The 19,565-nt window shown below is 38.5% G+C and overlaps 1 protein-coding gene across 1 annotated transcript; it reads right to left on the bottom strand.

Moving 5' to 3' along the window:
* Positions 1 to 2,787: 2,787 nt before the first annotated feature.
* Positions 2,788 to 18,151, bottom strand: chs1 (chitin synthase 1). The gene is made up of 19 exons (XM_035400152.1): positions 18,055 to 18,151; positions 15,341 to 15,476; positions 14,213 to 14,395; positions 12,950 to 13,992; positions 12,276 to 12,371; positions 10,070 to 10,234; positions 9,659 to 9,806; positions 9,328 to 9,393; positions 8,980 to 9,214; positions 7,830 to 8,030; positions 7,309 to 7,593; positions 6,879 to 7,058; positions 5,674 to 6,223; positions 5,373 to 5,476; positions 4,836 to 5,179; positions 4,148 to 4,258; positions 3,838 to 4,052; positions 3,192 to 3,258; positions 2,788 to 2,879 (listed from the first exon to the last, which is right to left on the bottom strand). Exons 1-19 carry the CDS (start codon positions 18,099 to 18,101, stop codon positions 2,805 to 2,807), a joined length of 4,251 nt encoding a protein of 1,416 aa, XP_035256043.1. The 5' UTR covers positions 18,102 to 18,151; the 3' UTR covers positions 2,788 to 2,804.
* Between the last annotated feature and the right edge of the window lie 1,414 nt (positions 18,152 to 19,565).

Raw genomic sequence — 19,565 nt, 5'->3', positions numbered from 1 at the left:
CTGATTGCACCCAAGCTGATTTCATTTCCTCCTTGTTGAAGAATTGTGCTAATCAGCAAATCAAGGTGAGTGGAACAAAATACTGGGGAGGACTTTTACTTTCTGAACCTGTTTCCAATTTTCCACCTCTGTTTATTAGAGACCATTTGTGAAATTGGTCTTCTTTTTTTTTTGTGGCTTTTTTCTAGTGATAATTTTTACTAATATTCTCTGGGTTTAATCTAAAACTATATCGCATAAACCTTGGAATACATTCATGTACTATGAATGTCTACAATTCTCCTTTGTACTGATAAAAGTTCAAATTCCATGTCCATAATCTAACGCACCTACGTATTACCCCGATATCCCGTAAGTGTTGAGTGCACTTCAGGATATTCTACCCTGAAAACAACAGATAGCACAATGACCAAGGCAGAAAACTTCATTATGTATGTTTAGGGAGGGTGATGGCTACATGAAAAAGCAATAGATTAAGCTAGCCAGTTTGTTACAGTGCATGACATTACATTGCAGTCACTTAGCAAACATTCTTGTCTGGAGTTATGTACAGAAGTGGAGAACTTTAGTGTGGTAAGCTATGGATGTATTTATAAAATATACTTTTTTCTTATGCACTACATTTTCAAAAGTATGTGGACATCGCTTATAATTAGTGGTTTTGGCTATTTCAGTCACACCCATTGCTAACAGGTGCATAAAATTAAGCACGCAGCCATGCAGTCTCCATTGATAAACATTGGAAGTAGAATGGGTTGTACTGAAGAGCCCAGTGACTTTCAACATGGCACTCATAGGATGGCATCTTTCTAACAAGTTAATTTGCCTAATTTCTGCTTGCTTGTGCTGTCCCAGTCAACTGTAAGTGCTATTATTGTGAATTGGAAACGTATGGGAGCAACAACAGCTGAGCCACAAAGCGGTAGGCCACACAAGCTCACATAACGGGGACCCCTCCGAGTGTAGAAGCGTAAAAGTCATCTTTCCTCGGTTGCAACACTCGCTGCAGTGTTCCAAACTACCTCTGGAAACAGCACAAGAACTGTTTGCCAAGAGCTTCATGAAATGGGTTTCCATGGCTGAGCAGCCGTACACAAGCCTAAAATCACCATGCGCAATGCTAGGGCGTCGGCTGGAGCGGTGTAAAGCGCACTGCGATTGGACTCAGCAGTGGAAATGCGTTCTCTGGAGTGATGAATCACGTTTCACCATCTGGCAGTGTGACGGATGAATCTGGGTTTGTGGACAGCGTAGGGGCAAATGGAAAGTTTGGTGTAGGTGGAATATTGATTTGGGGCTGTTTTTGGTTAGGGCTAGGTCCCTTAGTTCCAGTGAAGGGAAATCTTAATTCTACAGAATACAATCTAGAGAATTGAGCGCTTCCAACTTTGTGGCAACAGTTTGGGGAAGGCCCTTTCCTGTTTCAGCATGACAGTGCCCCCATGCACAAAGTAAGGTCCATTAAAAAATGTTTTTTTGAGTTTGGTGGGGAAGAACTTGACTGGCCTGCACAGAGCCCTGACCTCTACCCTGTCAAAGCCTTTGTGATGAATTTGAATGCCGACTGTGGGTCAGGCCTTACGCCCAGTATCAGTGCCCAAACTCACTAATGCTCTTGTGGCTGAATGGAAGCGAATCCCCACAGCCATGTTCCAAAATCTACTGAAAAGTTTTCCCAGAAGAGTGGAAGGGGGTCAAAATCCATATTAATGCCCATGGTTTTGGAATAAGATGTTCAACAAGTACATATGGGTGTGATATTCAGGTGTCCACATACGTTTGGAAATGTAGCATCTATATTTTAGTTGTTTGAATCCAATAAGTAAATAAGTCTTCAAATTAAGCACTTGTTATGAACGGTAAACATTAATTAAAAAACAAAGTTAAAAAAATTGTTAATATCAGTGAAAAGCACAAATGTTGAACTAATCATTTTCTCTTAATCTTTGATAAAATAATTTGTACATTTTTATTTATATTAAATACACATACAATTAACAGTCAGTTACTCAACAAGTTCTTTAACATATTAAGAATAGCAAATCACAATACTGAACACATTCTAAAAAGTAAATGATAAATACAGTAGTCTTCATTTTTCTTCAAAAAATATTTTGCAACCTTAAAAACACTTAAAAACTGATGTGTGTCTGTATGATATGGCAAAATGCCTTTTGGCAAAGCAAGTAATTAACTGATATTTAATCTGCTGAATCTCCTGTATTAAGAGCAAAATAATGCACTGTGGGTAGAGGTTTGACGTACTGTGCAAAACTGTCCCAAAATTGAACCAGCTAGTTATTTTCACGTAAAAATGGATTGGGAAGTGATGTCCTGCCGAAAGCCATAAAAAAATCAATATTTGAGTGGCGTACAGCACTTGTCTTGCAGAAACAACCCTCTCCAGGGTTTGTAGGCCTGTATAAACAGTATACCTGCCAGGCTGTAACAGCACTCACAACAGAAACAAATAAATTTGCCTGATATTTCTCTTCCCCCGGGGCCCAAACCAGATCCTCCAGTGCACTGTACGCCCAATGTATTAAAACCACAGGTAGATTTCTTACATAATGTTCAAAATTATAGCCACTGAAAAATTGTGTTTATTACTAATTTAAAGTTTTTGATCAAAAAAAAAATCTATTAGATTTCAAGCAGTGAGCAGTAGTACTGTGCTGTGGTCTGTGCTTTAAGATGGCTCATGAATGGATACAAATGACAGCAGGGTCCAGCATACAGGATCACAGGTACAGCAGAGAATCATAGATACAGTAGCCTGTGATTATGGAGATATGTGTGTAGTCTCACAAGTCATCACTGGTGATCACAAGACCACTTGCAATGTGGTTTTCAAGTGTTAAGCCTTTGTCCTCATCCTCCTGCAAAAACAAAAAAAGAAGTTAAATTACAGGTACCACCACCATCCTGATGATCCATGGGTGCAAATACATGTGTTTATTTTGAGTGAATACATTTTATTTTGCCAATAATTGATCATATTTTGATTGCAAGCATTTGTATTTGTACTCCTTTTCTGTTCAGTGAACCACATGGAAATTCCAGTTTGCAGTATAAGTAGACTAACAGAGGAGATAGAGTGCAAAGATCATGCCTGGACACACCTTATCGTTTACAATCTAAACGGTATCAATGTAAACACTATTGTGAAAAATGTAATGTAGATCACTCACTTCATCATTGACCTTGTAGTCTTTTTCTGTGCTTCTATAGGATACCACGTGTATCAGTGTGTAAATCCTACAGAAGATAGAAAGACAGTCAGTCTTTGCAACAGTCACACTTGAGAAAAAAACAAAGAAAAGCAGGAAAGGAAGAATATATTAAAGCAACACTACCACTAATGTCAGGATGTAAAATAGACTAATATGGTCACTAATGTTGTTATGTAAAATATACTGTACTGCTGACTTTAATTCAGTATCGCTACTAATGTTTATATGTCCAATATAATAAGGCTATGCAAGCACTTGTTAGTATGTAAAATGCACTAAAGCAATACTACCACTAATGGTGGTAAAATCTTCTAAGGCAGTACACTTATGTTAGTATGTAAATTTTACTAAGGCAGTGCTACCACTTATGTTAGTATGTGTATATCATTCATGTGGTTGACTATTGTTTGAAGTTAATATTCTGTAACATGATCCAATATTACCAATATTTTCTTGTATGATTTGCCTAATATTAAATATGATATGTAATGCATTTTCTCAGGATTTAGCTAATACTAGTTTTATAATTGCCCTTTGTATCAAGTCACTTTTAATTAGGGTACCTGCCAGGGAATCATAAGAATAAGAGGAGGTGAAGTATTACCTGTGGTATAGCATCGCCAGGAACTGAACGATTAGAAGCACAGCGAACGACAGGAGGAACATCAGACTCAGAGGTTCTACATTCATAGTTTCATTAGATTTTTGGCCATTTGGATAGAATTTTGGAAACTTGATGCTGATCGTGTCGCCGATTGCTTGGAGGAAGAAGGTAGCTACAACCCAAAGGACGTTCACGATGAAGTACAGAAAGGTTGCCTGCAAGAGAAAGCCATGAGGCCGTCATGGAATTGAATCCTTGATTCCTGATATGTCTAACTGGTAATAAATAGATAGTTTCAAATGAGTCACACCTTGTTTCTGAGTGACTTAAGCTCCCTTGTCACCTCCTCTTTGTGTGCTTTTTCATCGACTATAGGTTTCAGGTACCTTTCTAGCAGTTTCACCCAGAAGTCATTTTCATCCTGGTTAAAAACAGTCAAAGAAAATTATGCCTGCAGCAACCTCAATTTTACAGGACAACGTCATGCCTGAATCAAACATGTACAGTCAAATCTAATAGTGACTCAGTTTTCCCCAGTGATCAGAATTTATGCAATATTTAATATTTCCCTCAAATAATAATTGGTAGATTATTCATAACAACGCTACCTTTTTATTATACATTTGAGATGCTACTCTATGTTTTCATAATTGTAGTGTGTATAGAGTGTGTAAGAGCAGTTTATGTGAATGGAGAACTTCAATTTTTATCATAATGTGTCTTTTATCATTGCACATATGAAGGTATGTGTGTTTATTAAATTGAAATACCAGTCTTTTACCAGATAGTCCTGATAAATATACTGTAGGGGGTTGTATTTTAACATTCTTTCTGTCTCTCTGCTGCTGTTAACAGCTAAATTCTACTCTGCAATATTGTTAGCCTATGTGAAATGAATGTTTCATATCTATACATATATGGACTGTAAATGCAAGTTCACATTAATTGCCTGAACAAAAATGAAAGAAAAGGTTGTTGTGTTACTGAAGTGTCTTTACCTCACTCATCTTCTCAACCTGAGGAGCAATCAGAGTTTTTTCTATAGCCTGTTTCACCCGCCTCTCGAGCCTCTCCATACGGTTGGTCTTCAGGATCCTCCTGGCGGTCTCGTTGAGCGCATACTGTAGTTCCTCCAGCTGGCTGCTCGTCAGCACGTCCTCCGGCCCCACCTTGTCCTTCAGCTCTCCATTCACGGTGTCTGTCAGCATCATCACCAGCTCCTCGCATGTCTCTTCCTGGTTCTTGTTCCTCAGAGAATAGCGGATCTGCTCCTGTAGGTTCCTCTTCATGTTGGCGTAGGTCAGTTTCTTCAGAAATTCCGTTTTAACAGGATTCACCCAGTCTTTGGACAGAAAGGCAGAAATATTCAGGATACAGCATTGTATTGTACATAAATGTAAATGCAGTTTGGTTATGAGCTAAATATAAACACCAAATTAAACAATTAAACAGAGACTGCAAAGCTAGGTACAGTACTAGCTTGTTCTGCTATTCACTGCTTATGTAGCTGGGGAATGTACAAAATGAAGACTCACCACTTTCAGGCACAACCTCTGATTTGTTTTCTTCAGAGTGGTCGTCCTCCTCTTCCATGCTGTCATAGTCGTAATCCTTAACATCACTGTAGTCCTCACTCGTACTGGTTTCAAACAAAATATGTCAAGGCAATATACATATAAGCAGGTATAAGCACAGGCACGGGCTAACAATACGTTTATGCATATTTGTCTTGAAGGTATTTTCAAATGGTCAGTACAATACGATGAGTTTCATGTAAGTTAATGTAAAAGAAATAATAATTAGATGCACCGTTGCAGTTTTTGTCTGTTTGCGTACCTTCCTTCTGATCCGCTGTCACCATCTCTGGGAAGCCCCTTGTCCTTGGTCCCTTTGGATTTAAATTTGCTTGGGTGTTGATCACTGTCTGTGGTGCCTTCTGCAATCCTCTCCTCGGGGAGTATGCTGTTTAGTTTCTGCATTTCCTGAGCCTGCTGTGGCGTTACGTTCACCGGGGCAACTATTGCGTTGGGGTTGATCGTGTTCTGGATCTGCATCAGGGCTGCATTCGTCGTCTCCTGGGTGACCTGACACTTAATGTCCCAGCAGCACAGCTTGCAGCCACGGTCACACAGGAGCCCAACGGTCTTCCCCTCCACGTTTTCCCGACTGGACTCTCGTGTGCCCCAGGTCACAATGTGCATGTTGACCAGCGAGTAGATGGTGAGTAGGAGATAGCCACTCGGGATGCAGATGAAGTACATCAGGCCATAGATGATCAAGGTGAACTCCTGAGGATGGAGTAAAGCCGTCACCAGGTACAGGATGGTCATGGACACCAAGAAGATTCCAGTCGGAGTGATAAAGGTCCCCTGAATAACCATGTCACCTACGGCACACAGCGATTGTGATCTGGAGGTGCGGTTTGCATGTGAAGCATATCACCATAGACGTATTACCACATAGAATTACGGAAACAGTGTTGATCAAAGTCCCCTCCAAACACAAACAGCAGGGCGCCTGAAGTGCCACTACTTAACATTATTATTCAACCTAAAATAATACTAGCCTGTACATTTTCCTTAAATAAATAACCCTATTAACCTTTTAAGGTATAAGATCACATGAAATTAGACTGCTCTTAACAGAACATTCTAATGCTGATGTAACAATCACTACTGGTAATTGTAAGTCATATAGTTCTAGAACGACGTTTGACTCTTCAAAGAGTTCATATTAACTGTCATGAAGCTTAATTTACTGGCAAGAATGCTGGTTTTTATATCAGTCCGTCCGCACCAAAATCACCTTCAACATAGAAACATACTGCACACATAACTATAAACTACAGTGTATATGTGCGCATATAGACACAAAGACATACACATACATCTAATGGTTAATGTCAGTTATTCAGGAAACTAAATTAGTTGAAAAATAAGTTAAAAAAAAGAAACAGTTGGGATTTATTTAGGAATCAAAACTTAAGGAGGGAAGTTCACTGCATACAGTCCACATGGCAGAGTACACTGAGGAGCTCTTACCAATGATGGAAAAGAAGGACGCGGTCATGAGGAAGGCATAGAGCACACTCAGGATCCCTGCTATTGTAATTTGGAGGTTGGGTTTGCATGTGAAGCATATCCCCATGTATACAATGGGCGGAATGATTGCAACAACGATGGCCAGGGTCCCCTCCATCCTAAATACAAACTGGAAGGCACCTGAAACGCAAACAGACCCATTTCATCCACCACTCTACTAAGGTTTTCTAGAAGAATGTGGCTTATTAATAAAGAACCTACTCCAGTGTTGACACTGTGCCATGTTCATTTCTTGAAACTAACTGAATCAGCTGAAGAATTGTACATTTTTGCTTTGTTTAATGTGCAATGAAAAAAGATTCTTTGAGCCTCAGGACAGGACACTGTTGCTATACGGACGGTGTGTGAGATGCATCTTAAAGACGCTCACCAGCAACCATCAAGCTGACAGAGGCCGGCCCTAGGATAGAGGAGCCCACAGTGAAAATCTGGTATATGATGTAGAGCATGGAGATTGAGGAGTTCCTCTTGGCCGTTTCCTTCCCGGAGTGCAGGAGGTCCAGAGTGTTGGCCAGGGTTGATGGCCCCCAGCGCCGCCTCTGGTTGTAGAACTCCTTGAATTCCTGAGGGGCGTTAGTGTAGGCATCCGAGGCTGCATTGTACTCGACCCTCCAACCCTGCTGCAGCAGGAGGGTGCACAGCCAGCGGTCCTCCCCTTCATAACCATAACCACAAAAAATCAATTAGTCATCCTCTCTTTTTAAACATAATAAATTGCTTAATAAGTGAACAGCCAGCAGTCCTCTTCTGTTATTGATCCCATGGTTTCCATTATAAAATAAAAAATAAGGATGCTTATGATTCACCAGATACATTCATTTAACCAAATACTAGTTATAACCAACAAAAGCTTGTGCATTGAAACTAAGGTTGATTTTGAATCAGACCCACCTTGATCATACTGGACGTACTCCGATGCTCGGGTGGCAGTGGTCGTGTATCTTTTCAGGACGTTGTCATCCATTAGAGCTGAACCTCTAAATAAACTGAAGCATCCAGGGCTACACAGGACAGATCCAAAGACATGCTCAGCTGTCTTCTGGAGCCAGTGACCCACAGCATACTCAAATTTCTGATACCAGACCATTGGCCCTGCAGAAATAGACAGACTGTAAACCTGTGCAACATGTGCAGACCTCATGAAAAGATATTTTAACAGCCCTACAGTATACATCCCCAGGTAACATGACTCTCATACTTCAGTCCTGGAGGATCTGCAGTCTCGGCTGGTTTTTGTGGTTTCCTTGTAACCCACAGCCAATTCAGGCCTTGGAAACAGGTTGTGCGGATTCTTTAGCCAATTAGTTAAGCACTTAAGTAAGTGCAGGGACAAAAGCCAGCAGAAACAACAGCCCTCCAGGATTTGAGTTTGAGTCCCCTGCCCCTGAAGAACTAACTATTTCATCAGATCATAAACAAAAGTCAAATTCCAGCAGGATTACGATGCATCAGATTGTTCTTTTTTGTAAGATTGTCTCCATATTACATGCCATGAATATATTGTTCAAAGTACCAGAAAGATGGCGGAGGTTTGACACACTTCTCCCCTTTGAAGTACGAACATTGTATACAGTATACACCCTTAAAATAAACCTGGCAGCAGATGGACGGAGCTGGTCGCTGACAGCAGCATACTAACAGGTCGGTCTGGATGCAAGCTCTAGACTGATAAGCCCATCCTACTATTTTATTTCTCCGTTTGCCACCGGTGAAATTCGTTTTGTAGGTTACAAGCGACTTAACTCCTGTCCAAGATACCCCTAAACAACATGGGTACTTAGATAAATGTATGCTTTGGTGGGACATGACAGGCTACTGTAAAGGTTAAGGCTGTATTCCCGGCATCTTTGTTCTCACGTGAGGATAAAAAGGTGTTGCAGAATGGCTGGGTTTGACTTTGTGTAGATTAAATACCATGCCCATCCCGCTGCACACTCTGTTTGGTTGCATTGGGTGTGGCCTGTACAGTTTCCAGTGGTCAATGTGGCCTGAATCTTTAGCCCGTTTTTGGTGTTCTCTGTGGGTCAGCACAATAACTCACCCATTCCTGTGGGGTGAATCCTGCCACAGGCCGCACCTACGTTGCCATACATTCGGAGACGATCCACCAATAAGATTACAGCTGCGGGATGGAAATCTGTGTCCCCATCCAATGCCATAATGTACGTGTTGTCATCTGAAATGTATTTCCTCTTACTGTCATTGTCATGAGTGGGCAAAAGATAGCTTTCACCATCCAGTGATATGAGGCTTGCACGGCATGGATTATTTTGCCTCTGCAAGGTAAAAAAATGTTTTATGGGATTAAAAATGTAGTTATTTAATTCACCTGAAATATTTTTTATTAATAAACATATATTTCACGAGAAACAATACTGAAATAACATACCGTTATTTTTTGAGGGTTTTTGGCATTGTAGCCTTTCCAGCCAAGCAGGTAGTACAAATACATTATCTACAACAAAAATCATTTAGTTTTAAAACAAATAAATGATGTTTCATAAAATTGTAAAAAATGTAAAAAAATTTGACTTCAATGTTAATATTTAACAGCTCTTGTATGTTTTCTTTTTAAGCACAATTCCATTGGACAAACAGGAGAAACCAGGTTATCAGTTTAAATGGAGCAAATTCAAATCTGCAATCCAGCCACATCTTTGCCTAAATGCTATTTAAATGTGCACAAATGAACCAAAAGACAGGGTTAAAAAGATCAATACCTGTGACCACCTCTTCTTGTTGCGGATGCGTTGTTTATCTTTAAGATGAACATACAACATGTTTCCCTCTGGCATCACAAACATTAATCTGCCACCAAAAGGCGCTTCAATAATTGACACTTCATCTGGCTCTTTGTTGGTAAATACCCTGCAAAAGCAACCATATTAGAGGTGCATAAATAGATATTCACTGTGTTAATGTGACTGTTTAAAGAAGTGGCTTAGTTCTCAGAGTAGTATGGTCCTTTGTTTAGTTATATGTTTTCTTGTATTTTATTATTATTTGGCAATATTATGTGTGACTGGCCTTTTTATGATAGCATGCATGTGAACATATGCTATTCAAGCCATTAGAAACCACTCCTGGTTCACACATCCGTATGACATGAGGGAAAATATCAAATAATTCACCTGTACACTTCTATCACCACATGGATGAGGTCATTCACATATTCGTTGACAAACAGTTTTCCCGTTTCTTTATCTGTCCGAAATGCATCATCCACAAATATATGACATTCAAACTCAAAGTTATCCTTATGCTCTTCTTTTGGGTCTCCTCTGTATCGATCCAACCTGAAATATACAATATACAATAAAAATTATAATGGTCATGATTATTATTATTGTTGGAGGGCAAAACCCCCTTTCTCATCATTCCATGAAAATACAGTACTGGAGTTATATACTCTATAAAAATAGTAATAATAATAACATACAGTATATCACAATAATAACACATAACATAGAGCCCTGAGGCCCCATTTATTCCACATACAACATAAATTCTTAATGTTTAGTTATTTTGAAAAGAAAAAAGATTAAATAAAATTATTTTTAAAAACTTTTATCAAAAATAATGCAGACATGTTTAGAATATAATGGTTAAGGAACTGGTCACTGCTGTTGTACCTTTGAGTAAGGTACCTGCGTTGCTTCAGTATATATCCAGCTGTATACATGAATGCAGTGTACATGCTATGTAAAAGTTGTGTCACTCTGGATAAGAGTGTCTGCTAAATGCTTGTAATGTAATTTAAGTGTATTTGTTATGACATATATAGCTTTCACTTTCCCACTTATTCAAGGTTGATCTAGTCCTTTGGTAAAGGGAGGAGGTGATGAATTAAGTGGGTGTATTCAACAACATTTCCATAAAACCTTATGAAAGTAGTCTTTTTGTTTATTTCAACCGCCATTTTTAAAAAACCTGCAGCCGCAAACCAGTTTGTTTTCATAATAACTTGAAATCAAACGTGTATGTTATGCGGCGCAGTAGCCTACTTTTGGTTATAGCCTGCCAACATCTTGGAATTATAACGTGAGCTCTTCTGTTCTTTTCTTGCTTTAGTATTTGTTTTATAAAATGCTAAGCATTCGTGCTGGGACAGCATATTACGTACCAAAACATTCAAACGGTTTAATTCGGTTGCTGAATATTTTCTTCCGGATTTTCTTTGTTAGCCCGTTGTAATTGACTCAAAACAGTTATGTGAGGTATGCGGTAGTTATGCGTAATTTACATTGGTGATACAGTAAAAGCAAACTGGAAATCACCTTCCGCACTTTTTGTCAGGGTAAAATAACAGGTTAATTATAGTAATCGTCCCTTTTGCTTTTTCAGACTGCCGTAATTTTACTCTTCCATTCTTCAATTCCACAAAAAGACCAGGAAGACTATGGACTAATTTATGGTGCATGGTTCGCATCTGGAGGGCACACTTCGCTGCTCGGCTAGCAGTAACTTTGAAGGAAAGTAAACGGTGGCTGTACCACTGCTAATTTAAATTTTCACGCAAGTCCGAGTTTTCGTTCTATTCTTGTCATTTTGCGATTAGCCTATATGGAATTGACGATGAGAAAGCAAACAATTCAACAGCAAATTGTTTACAACATGTGCATGTTTTCTGCTGTTGTTGCCAGTTATTTGTGGAATGTGAATGCATTCTGTCGCCTCGGATGTCAAGACATGAAAGTGAATGTTCGCATAAAAACATAATGAATGTGTTTGAGTAGATATATAAAACAGTTACAATCTGACTGTTGGCCTGTTATGTCCTATTTGTTGCATAACAACGGTCCAAGTTCAACTACCAACGACAGTTTTGCTTGACAACGGTAAAATATGCCCAAACGGCTGCAGAAGAATATTTCAATTTCAGGTGATTAAATCGATAAAAATCAATAAATACAAAAGTAACCATATATAGTCATTGTTGGTAACCCGTTGTATATAAGTGGAATAATCCCCTCCGGGCTGTCCCGGTTATTAGAAAATAATGTAGGCTACTTCGGTGGTAGTATGGGGTTACAGAAGAAATCATAGGACTGATGGACCGACGACAACATCGCTTTTTCATACGTCAGTGGGCTAATTTGCCTAATCTTCACGGGACTTTAGACCGCGGTGGAAACGCAGACAACAGTGGGCTGAAGGAAACTTTTAGTTCCTTGAAAAGTAGTTCCTGGGACTAAAAGTTCCGGGTAATTTTGGTGGAAACGCGGCTTATATCATTGTGAATCTTGTGCGTTTGAACAAAGCCAATTCAGCAAATCTGTTCCCAAAATCTCAAAAATCCAACTTGTTTCAATACACTGCATGTAAACTTCTACTTACCGAAACATGGATGTGAGGATCTTAAGCATTTCGTCGTAAGTTTCATGCCACATTGTTGCACAAAGGTAAATGACACAACTTTCAATTTCATCATGGCTACAGCATGGAAAAAATAAAGAAGGCGCATTTTAGTGATGAATATACATACATATATTAATTCATACAGGCTGTATATGTACAGTACATAGCTGTTTCAATTAGCACAAAAGTTTCAGAATGTGTGATTTCAGAATGAAGATTCCCAGATTTGTGACTTTCTTAAAAGATCTCGCCACCATTTGTGTAAAAAATAAAAGACAAGTAAAAAAACACTAGACCTCAGTAAAAAAAAAAATAATAATGAATATAAACTGGAAAGCACAGCAATCTGCAAAATTAATTTTCAGAAATTATTCATAAATAATATAATTATGCAATAATAATACATTTTTTGTAAGTCAAAGTTAAGGACAAGTATTGCATGGACAAGTATAGAATGGAGCACTCAAAAGCACATTATGGGGTGTATATTACGATGTGTGCTGAACTTCCCCTGCAACAGTGATTTTATCCACAGACCTCCTCTCACCCTGTGGTAGGTACCCATAAATTGTACTTGTGTGTCTTGCTTCAGTCAGGCTTCAGTTTCATTTCAGTGATTTTTCTGTGGTGTGCAGACGATAGCTGGAACTTGCCTTTCCTGGTTCCTTCCTCGTACAACTTTCATTTTGGTGTTGAGCAGCATGGATTGATCAATGAAGGCAGACTCATACAGTCGTCGAACAAACAGCTGAGTTGTCCGCTCGATCCTCTGGACCTTAATCTTCCATACATAGTATGTGGCGGTCATTAGCCCCAGCCACATACACATCCCCTCCAGAGCCAGCATGGCAAAGGGCCAGGACCCCCAGTGGCTGTTCAGTGTGGTCCTGCAGATGCTCCTGGAGATTTCAGCTAGTATGACCTGTGTGGTGTTCTTGTTTGGAATTTTTGTCACACTCAAGCAAAAGGTTGTGAAATTACCTGCAGAAGAATTCTCAAGTTCGCTGGCCTGTGTCAGAAAAAGCACCATGCCCAAAATGAGTACAGTTGGCCCAGTGCAGGAGAGAGGAAAGGCGAAGCTAAATTGGACAGCGTGGATCTTACAGGCCACAACCCCAAACCAGTGGCATAGAACAGATGAAAATGCTTGGAGAAGAACTAGCCCGATGCCAATGTTCAACGCATCCGAAGGAACATTAGATAAGTAGTGCCAGTCACAATTCTCAATAAAGTGAGCGTGAATGCCATAGACGGCTCCAATAACTACTATCCTGAGAAGACTGGAAATTGCAAACACAAAGTCCCGGAAGCCATCTAGCTCTGTCAGCAGGTCTTGAATGTTGTTGCTGGCCTGAAAAGGATTTTCCCACCAATTCAGGGAAACCAGCACAGATGCAAAAAGTGCAATTCCCACATACACATAACAATTATATTGCTGTCCGTCAACATAAGTCCTGACACGTACATAATAGTCAAGTGCTAAAAGGACATAGCCTGTCAGGACGAGAAACAAGGAACAAATTGGAAAGATGATTTTCCAGCTTTCTTTCTGTAAGCGAAACAAGACCTGTAAGAAGGCTGACAGAAAACACACGCCACCAGTGTTGAAGAGGTTTGTAAGGACGTCAAACTGTGGCATCACAACCAACACAAGGATGGATGTCCCCAGGGACACTAGTACCTCAATCAGACACATCTGTCGGATAGAAAAAAATGAAAATGCAGTTAATAGACAGAACTGCACAGGAGCTTAAATGTTAGCAGCAAAACAGCTTGGTTTTTAGCAGCTTAACTGTGCAATTAATATGCAGCATTGTTAAAAATATGAGCTGCACAGCACTGCAACATCATTAACAATGCTACAGTAGCATCATTTTTCTAATACTGTACAAAACAAAAAAGGCGAAGTAACTCACAATTCCCATTGTCCTCATGTTTGGAGTTACAAAGCTTTTGAAAGCACATTTCCATAGTGACTTCAGGAACATCAGTACGTTTGGCACAATTAAACAGAAGACCAGCATTAGGACGTAGAATTGGTGATCATCCTTCTGTATTGAAGCAGGACTGGAGAGCATGGTGAGCACCAGCAGGGAACCCTAGTGTTAAAAAACACAAATGATTTGTTCATCGGCTGTGCATAGCATACATCTGTATGTTTTTTTTTTTTAAAGAGAGCAGACAGACTGCCCTTCTTTTGTATCTTTTCTTGCGTTTATTTGAACATGGAGGAAAAAGAGGACAACAAGCAGTACAATGTGACTAACTAGTAAATGTCGAATATATATCTTTATTCGCATATGGCCACTTTCCTGTTCTGACTCCAGATGTATCAACCTATTAAGCATCTTTTTATGTTTACAGTGGTATAATTATTTTTCTACTGAATCAAACAATGAATCTGTTATTTGTACTTCCACAGCACCTACGTAGGACAGCACGTGCCTGTCTGGGTAATTTATTTTAGGTGTCAAGATGATCTGTTTAGATGATTTATTTTGCTTTTGAAGGTGAGAAATGAGATTTTGATAGCTGAGTGAAGGTTTGATTAAAATGTCTCCTTCAGCTATATAAAATACATGTCCTCAGTACTTCTCTTCTCTGTCAGAAACATCATCCTCATGTTTTTTCTTGGTATAGAATATATTATTTACAATAGCTGCAGCTTAACTTTAAACATCAATGTGTTCAACAAGTTTTTTTCCATAATTGACATTCCAGTTTGACATTATCAATTGTAGTTGTCTATGTTTTGCAAGGGTTTGCAAGGGTTAAGGAGGAATTATGAACTGTAGAGACAGAGATACAGTAAAGGTTAGAGATTTATATTAGATGTTTGGGCTACAGAACAGTTGGATATGTAAAGATTTACAGTAAGATTTAGGGTACAGAACTGTTGGACTGTAGAGACTTACAGTAAGGTTTAGGGTATGGAACATTTGGGCTGTAGAGATTTACAGTAAGAGTTAGGGTACAGAATTGTTGGACTGTAGAGATTTACAGTAAGATTTAGGCTACAGAAATTTTGGACTGTAGAGATTTACCTTACTGATGACAGCACTCGCCAGGACAAGGACCCCCACAATCAGGGCCACCAGATGCTGTACAAGAGAGAAGCATCGCCTCTTCTGTTCTTTCTCAGCCCCGATAGGATTCAACTGGAAGGGGTCCCAAGTGTCTCTGCAACAGGTAAAATGAATTCACTTCATATAAAAGATGAAACCTGAATACTGATGCTGGGTGGAATATATCTTCAGCTATGATGACCTCAAACTTCCCCAAATTGTATTTCGTGTGAAGACAAGCTCCTGCACACAAGCTGGTAGCAGTCTAGAGTGATGAAGAGACACAACATCTCCTGCTATGCTGAAAAGTTGCTTGGAGGAAACATTTGTTGGGGGGCAAGTCACATATTTTACAGCCACGGGAGCCAGTGCTGGGTGTGTCATTAGTCAACAACCTGTGTGTATAATGTTTTAACTCTAGAAAGTCAGACATATCCAGCATTACTACATCGATTTCTGCACCACCAATTACCTAATTTTACAAAGATTGTAAAACCATCTATTGCAAAACTATTTTCACCCAACTGAATAAATTACATTTGTATTTCTAAATTATAGCAGTTTTGTTATATAGGCTAAGGTAAAAATGTATCAAGGCATATTACAAGAAAATGAGAAAAGCGCTAAAATGTGCATGACAAAACACAAAATGGCTAAAGTAGTTTGAATACATGAAATACAAAGTGCAATATTATCCGAGTCAATATTTTTCCAATTTTAAAAACGCAGCTATTTGAACCCCAATTGTTCAGGAAAGCCGTGGAAGGAGGAGTGTATAGCATTTACAGCATCTGAGTCATTTCTATGTTGAAGTCCACAAAGTCCGATTGCGTTGCTTTGGCCTATCTAGTGTTAAGGGAAACTCTCACTCACTGTGTCTCTGCAGGTGTGTGTGTTTAATTGAGAAACTTGGTGCCGACATCTGAGCGAATCGCATCAAAGAGTTGGGAGAAAATGTTCAAATCCGAGTAATATTGACCAAAAAACAATTGGAGAGAATGCAATATTCAAGTGTTTGCGAATATGGTATTTGTATTCGGCACCATCCCGACTAATCAGATTGTGTATAACAGTGGAATTAGGAAATGTCAGAAATACATACAAAATTAACAGGAAAAGGTAAATATTTATTATGGTAAATTTAATTTCATGTAATTTAATTTCATGTAAGTTATGGGCAGTATGGTTCATTTTAATATATTCGTCCGATTCTGTGGCTAATTGCAGTTAAAGTATTCATTTGAAATTTACCACAATGTCTAGTTCCATTCGGAATTGAACACAACTCTGGCAAAAAGGATATCCAGAGGAAATCTCAGAACAGCTCATGTTAAACATTTACACAAAAAGGCTCACTCAGACAGTTCTACTACGACATTTTAGACCCATTCATCAAACCTGCCTTTTTCTGGTATAGCACCTTTACACAACACTGGAAGCCCTCTCAATAAAATGACCCAAACAAGGCTGATTAAAGTCCTTTTCCCCACAGTCTTTTTAGCCTTATGGATGTCAAAGTCACACACAGTAAAATGTTACTGTTCCGTATGTTTCTAAATGATGACTACAGTATTTTTATTTCAAAAATGAGCCAAATAGCAAGATAAGTACATTTTAAGAAAGCATAATAAACTTATATTTACAAGCTAAAAAATAAAATGTTAAATTACCTCCTAAAAATTGAACCCATAGTCTGTAAATGGAAGATAAGTGTTTTTCAGTGGACTCCAATTAAATAATGCAACAAAAAGAGTAACAATAACAACAAATAAAACAATCAGGTAAAATGTACAGTATGTTAACTGTTTTGCGGAGGACCTACTTGAGCTTATTCTATTTTCCTCATTTGTGCCTTTATTTAAAAATTCAACCCTCAAATTAGTCGTTTTTACACTCAAAACAGTCGTGTGTAAATCACTTATCATATTATTGTCACTTGCTCTATTCTTTTTAATATTATAAATTCATACTATTCATTTACTTAAGTTGCCTACAAACAAAAACATGTACCCATGAATTGGTAATATATAGCTTAAATTAACTTGTGTAGTAGACTGTTAATGAATTGATCGTATGTTTTATTTCTTCAGAAGTATAATTTGAAGGTATGAACTGGAAACAAAACCTAGCACATTTTTGAACCTCTGTAACAGGTAAATTCAGGAGTATTATACCTTTTTGCACAGAACCTCTGAAACTATTCTCTCTTACAATCTATAGCAGATTACGATCAGTAATGTTCAATATAATTCAACCAAAAGTTAAATTAATTGAATTATTCGCACATAGCTGAATAACAGCAATATAAACAGCATGCATAGCAGTCCCACAGAACAATGACTACAAGACAGTTTTAGGTTGCTGTTGGCATTTGGAATCAATTTTGCCAACTGTTTTTTGAAGAAAATAAAAACTTTGACTAGATTTTTTGTAAGTCAAACTTGAGGACAAATTTTGATTGAATGTTGACCTTAGTTTTTAACCTGATCATAAACTACATTTTTGGTTGCTGTCAATGATCGTTTAATGCACAATACAGCCAAGTGAAAGACATAGCCAGGTGAGGTGGACACAGTTAGGTGAGACAGACACAGCCAGGTGAGACAGACACGGTCAGGTAAGACAAACACAGCTAGGTAAGACAAACACAGTCAGGTCAGACAGATATAAATGGGTAAAAAAAAGGGGCTCACTTATGACGACCCTCTCTTTTCCTCCCCCGATTTTTCAGTTCCTCCATGTCTGGCTGATACCTGGATGTGTTGGTTGAAACCACAGTCAGGCATAACACACTAGAGTAATAAAAGAATTAAGTAAGTTTACTTTAAACATTTATCAGTAAAGCAGTTATCACTTCTGCTTAGGCCCGCCTTTTTATTGTTTATTGTTACACAGTAATAGAAGGATCACCTTGGAGATGTTACTGTTTAACGACTTCACTTGCGTGTGATACTGCCAACGCTTATAATTTACCCTCACAGAATTATCTCTGGTTATGAAATTCCCTTTACTGAGAATCATAGCTGTTCTGCCATAATCAACACTGTCTACATATGCTTTTACATTTTAATATTGTCCTGTGCAGTTGTGTGAACTAGAATTAGTTGTGGCAACAACTAGTAAAATCAAGGTCATTGTTAGTAACTGTCAATTGGTTTCATAAGATCACACTATACTTGATAATTGTTCACATTCGACAATCGCTTTGACGAATATAACTCCAATGATTGTATCAAACCTTGATAGTAACAAATTTTCAGTTCCATTTGAATTGTGATGCATTGGACCCAATGTTGCCAGCATTTTTTCATAGGGTTTTAGAAGTGATTAATTGATTTGTCACATGAAGTCACTGGAAAAACGAATGATGAAAAGATCCCTTGCCAATGTTTGAATTATTTTACTGAATTGATAAACAGAGTAGAATGTAGGGAATTAAATCATCCAGTTTCCTGCAATGGAATCATTGCAACCTTCAAATGCCTTTAATTTACATTTACAGGTTGTTAGACAATTTATATAGGCGCGCGTGTGTGTGTGTGTGTGTGTAACATATCTTTTCATTCTGCATTGTGTAGAGTAAGGTGTAAGTTATAAGATTTATGATGAAATGATGCTAATTAAATCCATCCCTTTGCACAAGCCCCCTAGTGGCCTGGACACTGGAATCCTTAGATTGCTCAACTCAGCCATTCAGTGATCAAATACCTTCGGGTTATTGCTGGCTTTATCTTGTTGCTATGATGGAATACTAATTTTTGGTGGCGAAATAATATTTTTATGAATACCCAGATAGACACTATTGTCTAGTGCAACATGTTTAGGGTTGTAGCTGCTGATGAGACTGCAGGGAGGAAGTACTTATTAAATGGCCACCTGAGCAACAATGGTGGACAATAATATGATCTAATTAAGCTAGAGTTTGTTGTTTCCACTCATAGTGTGGAGTTATACCACATCATTTTACTATTAATATCTGGAACTAAATATGGAATAAATATATAATCTTACCATTGGTTTTTCATGTAAATATGTCCCTTTCAAGATTCAGTGGTCATATATTGCCTTGAACAATCCACTTGAGAAATAAACACACAAATATAAAGCGGGGGTAGCAGGGCCGGCCATAGGATTTTGGTGTCCCTAAACAAATCTGTGGGGGATATAAATTAAGATATACACCAATCAGCCACAACATTAAAAC

This window comes from Anguilla anguilla, chromosome 18 (assembly GCF_013347855.1).
Source record: "Anguilla anguilla isolate fAngAng1 chromosome 18, fAngAng1.pri, whole genome shotgun sequence".
Lineage (NCBI taxonomy): Eukaryota > Metazoa > Chordata > Actinopteri > Anguilliformes > Anguillidae > Anguilla > Anguilla anguilla.
Note: the sequence above shows the minus strand (reverse complement) of the source record. Positions and strands in the feature narration are given on the sequence as shown.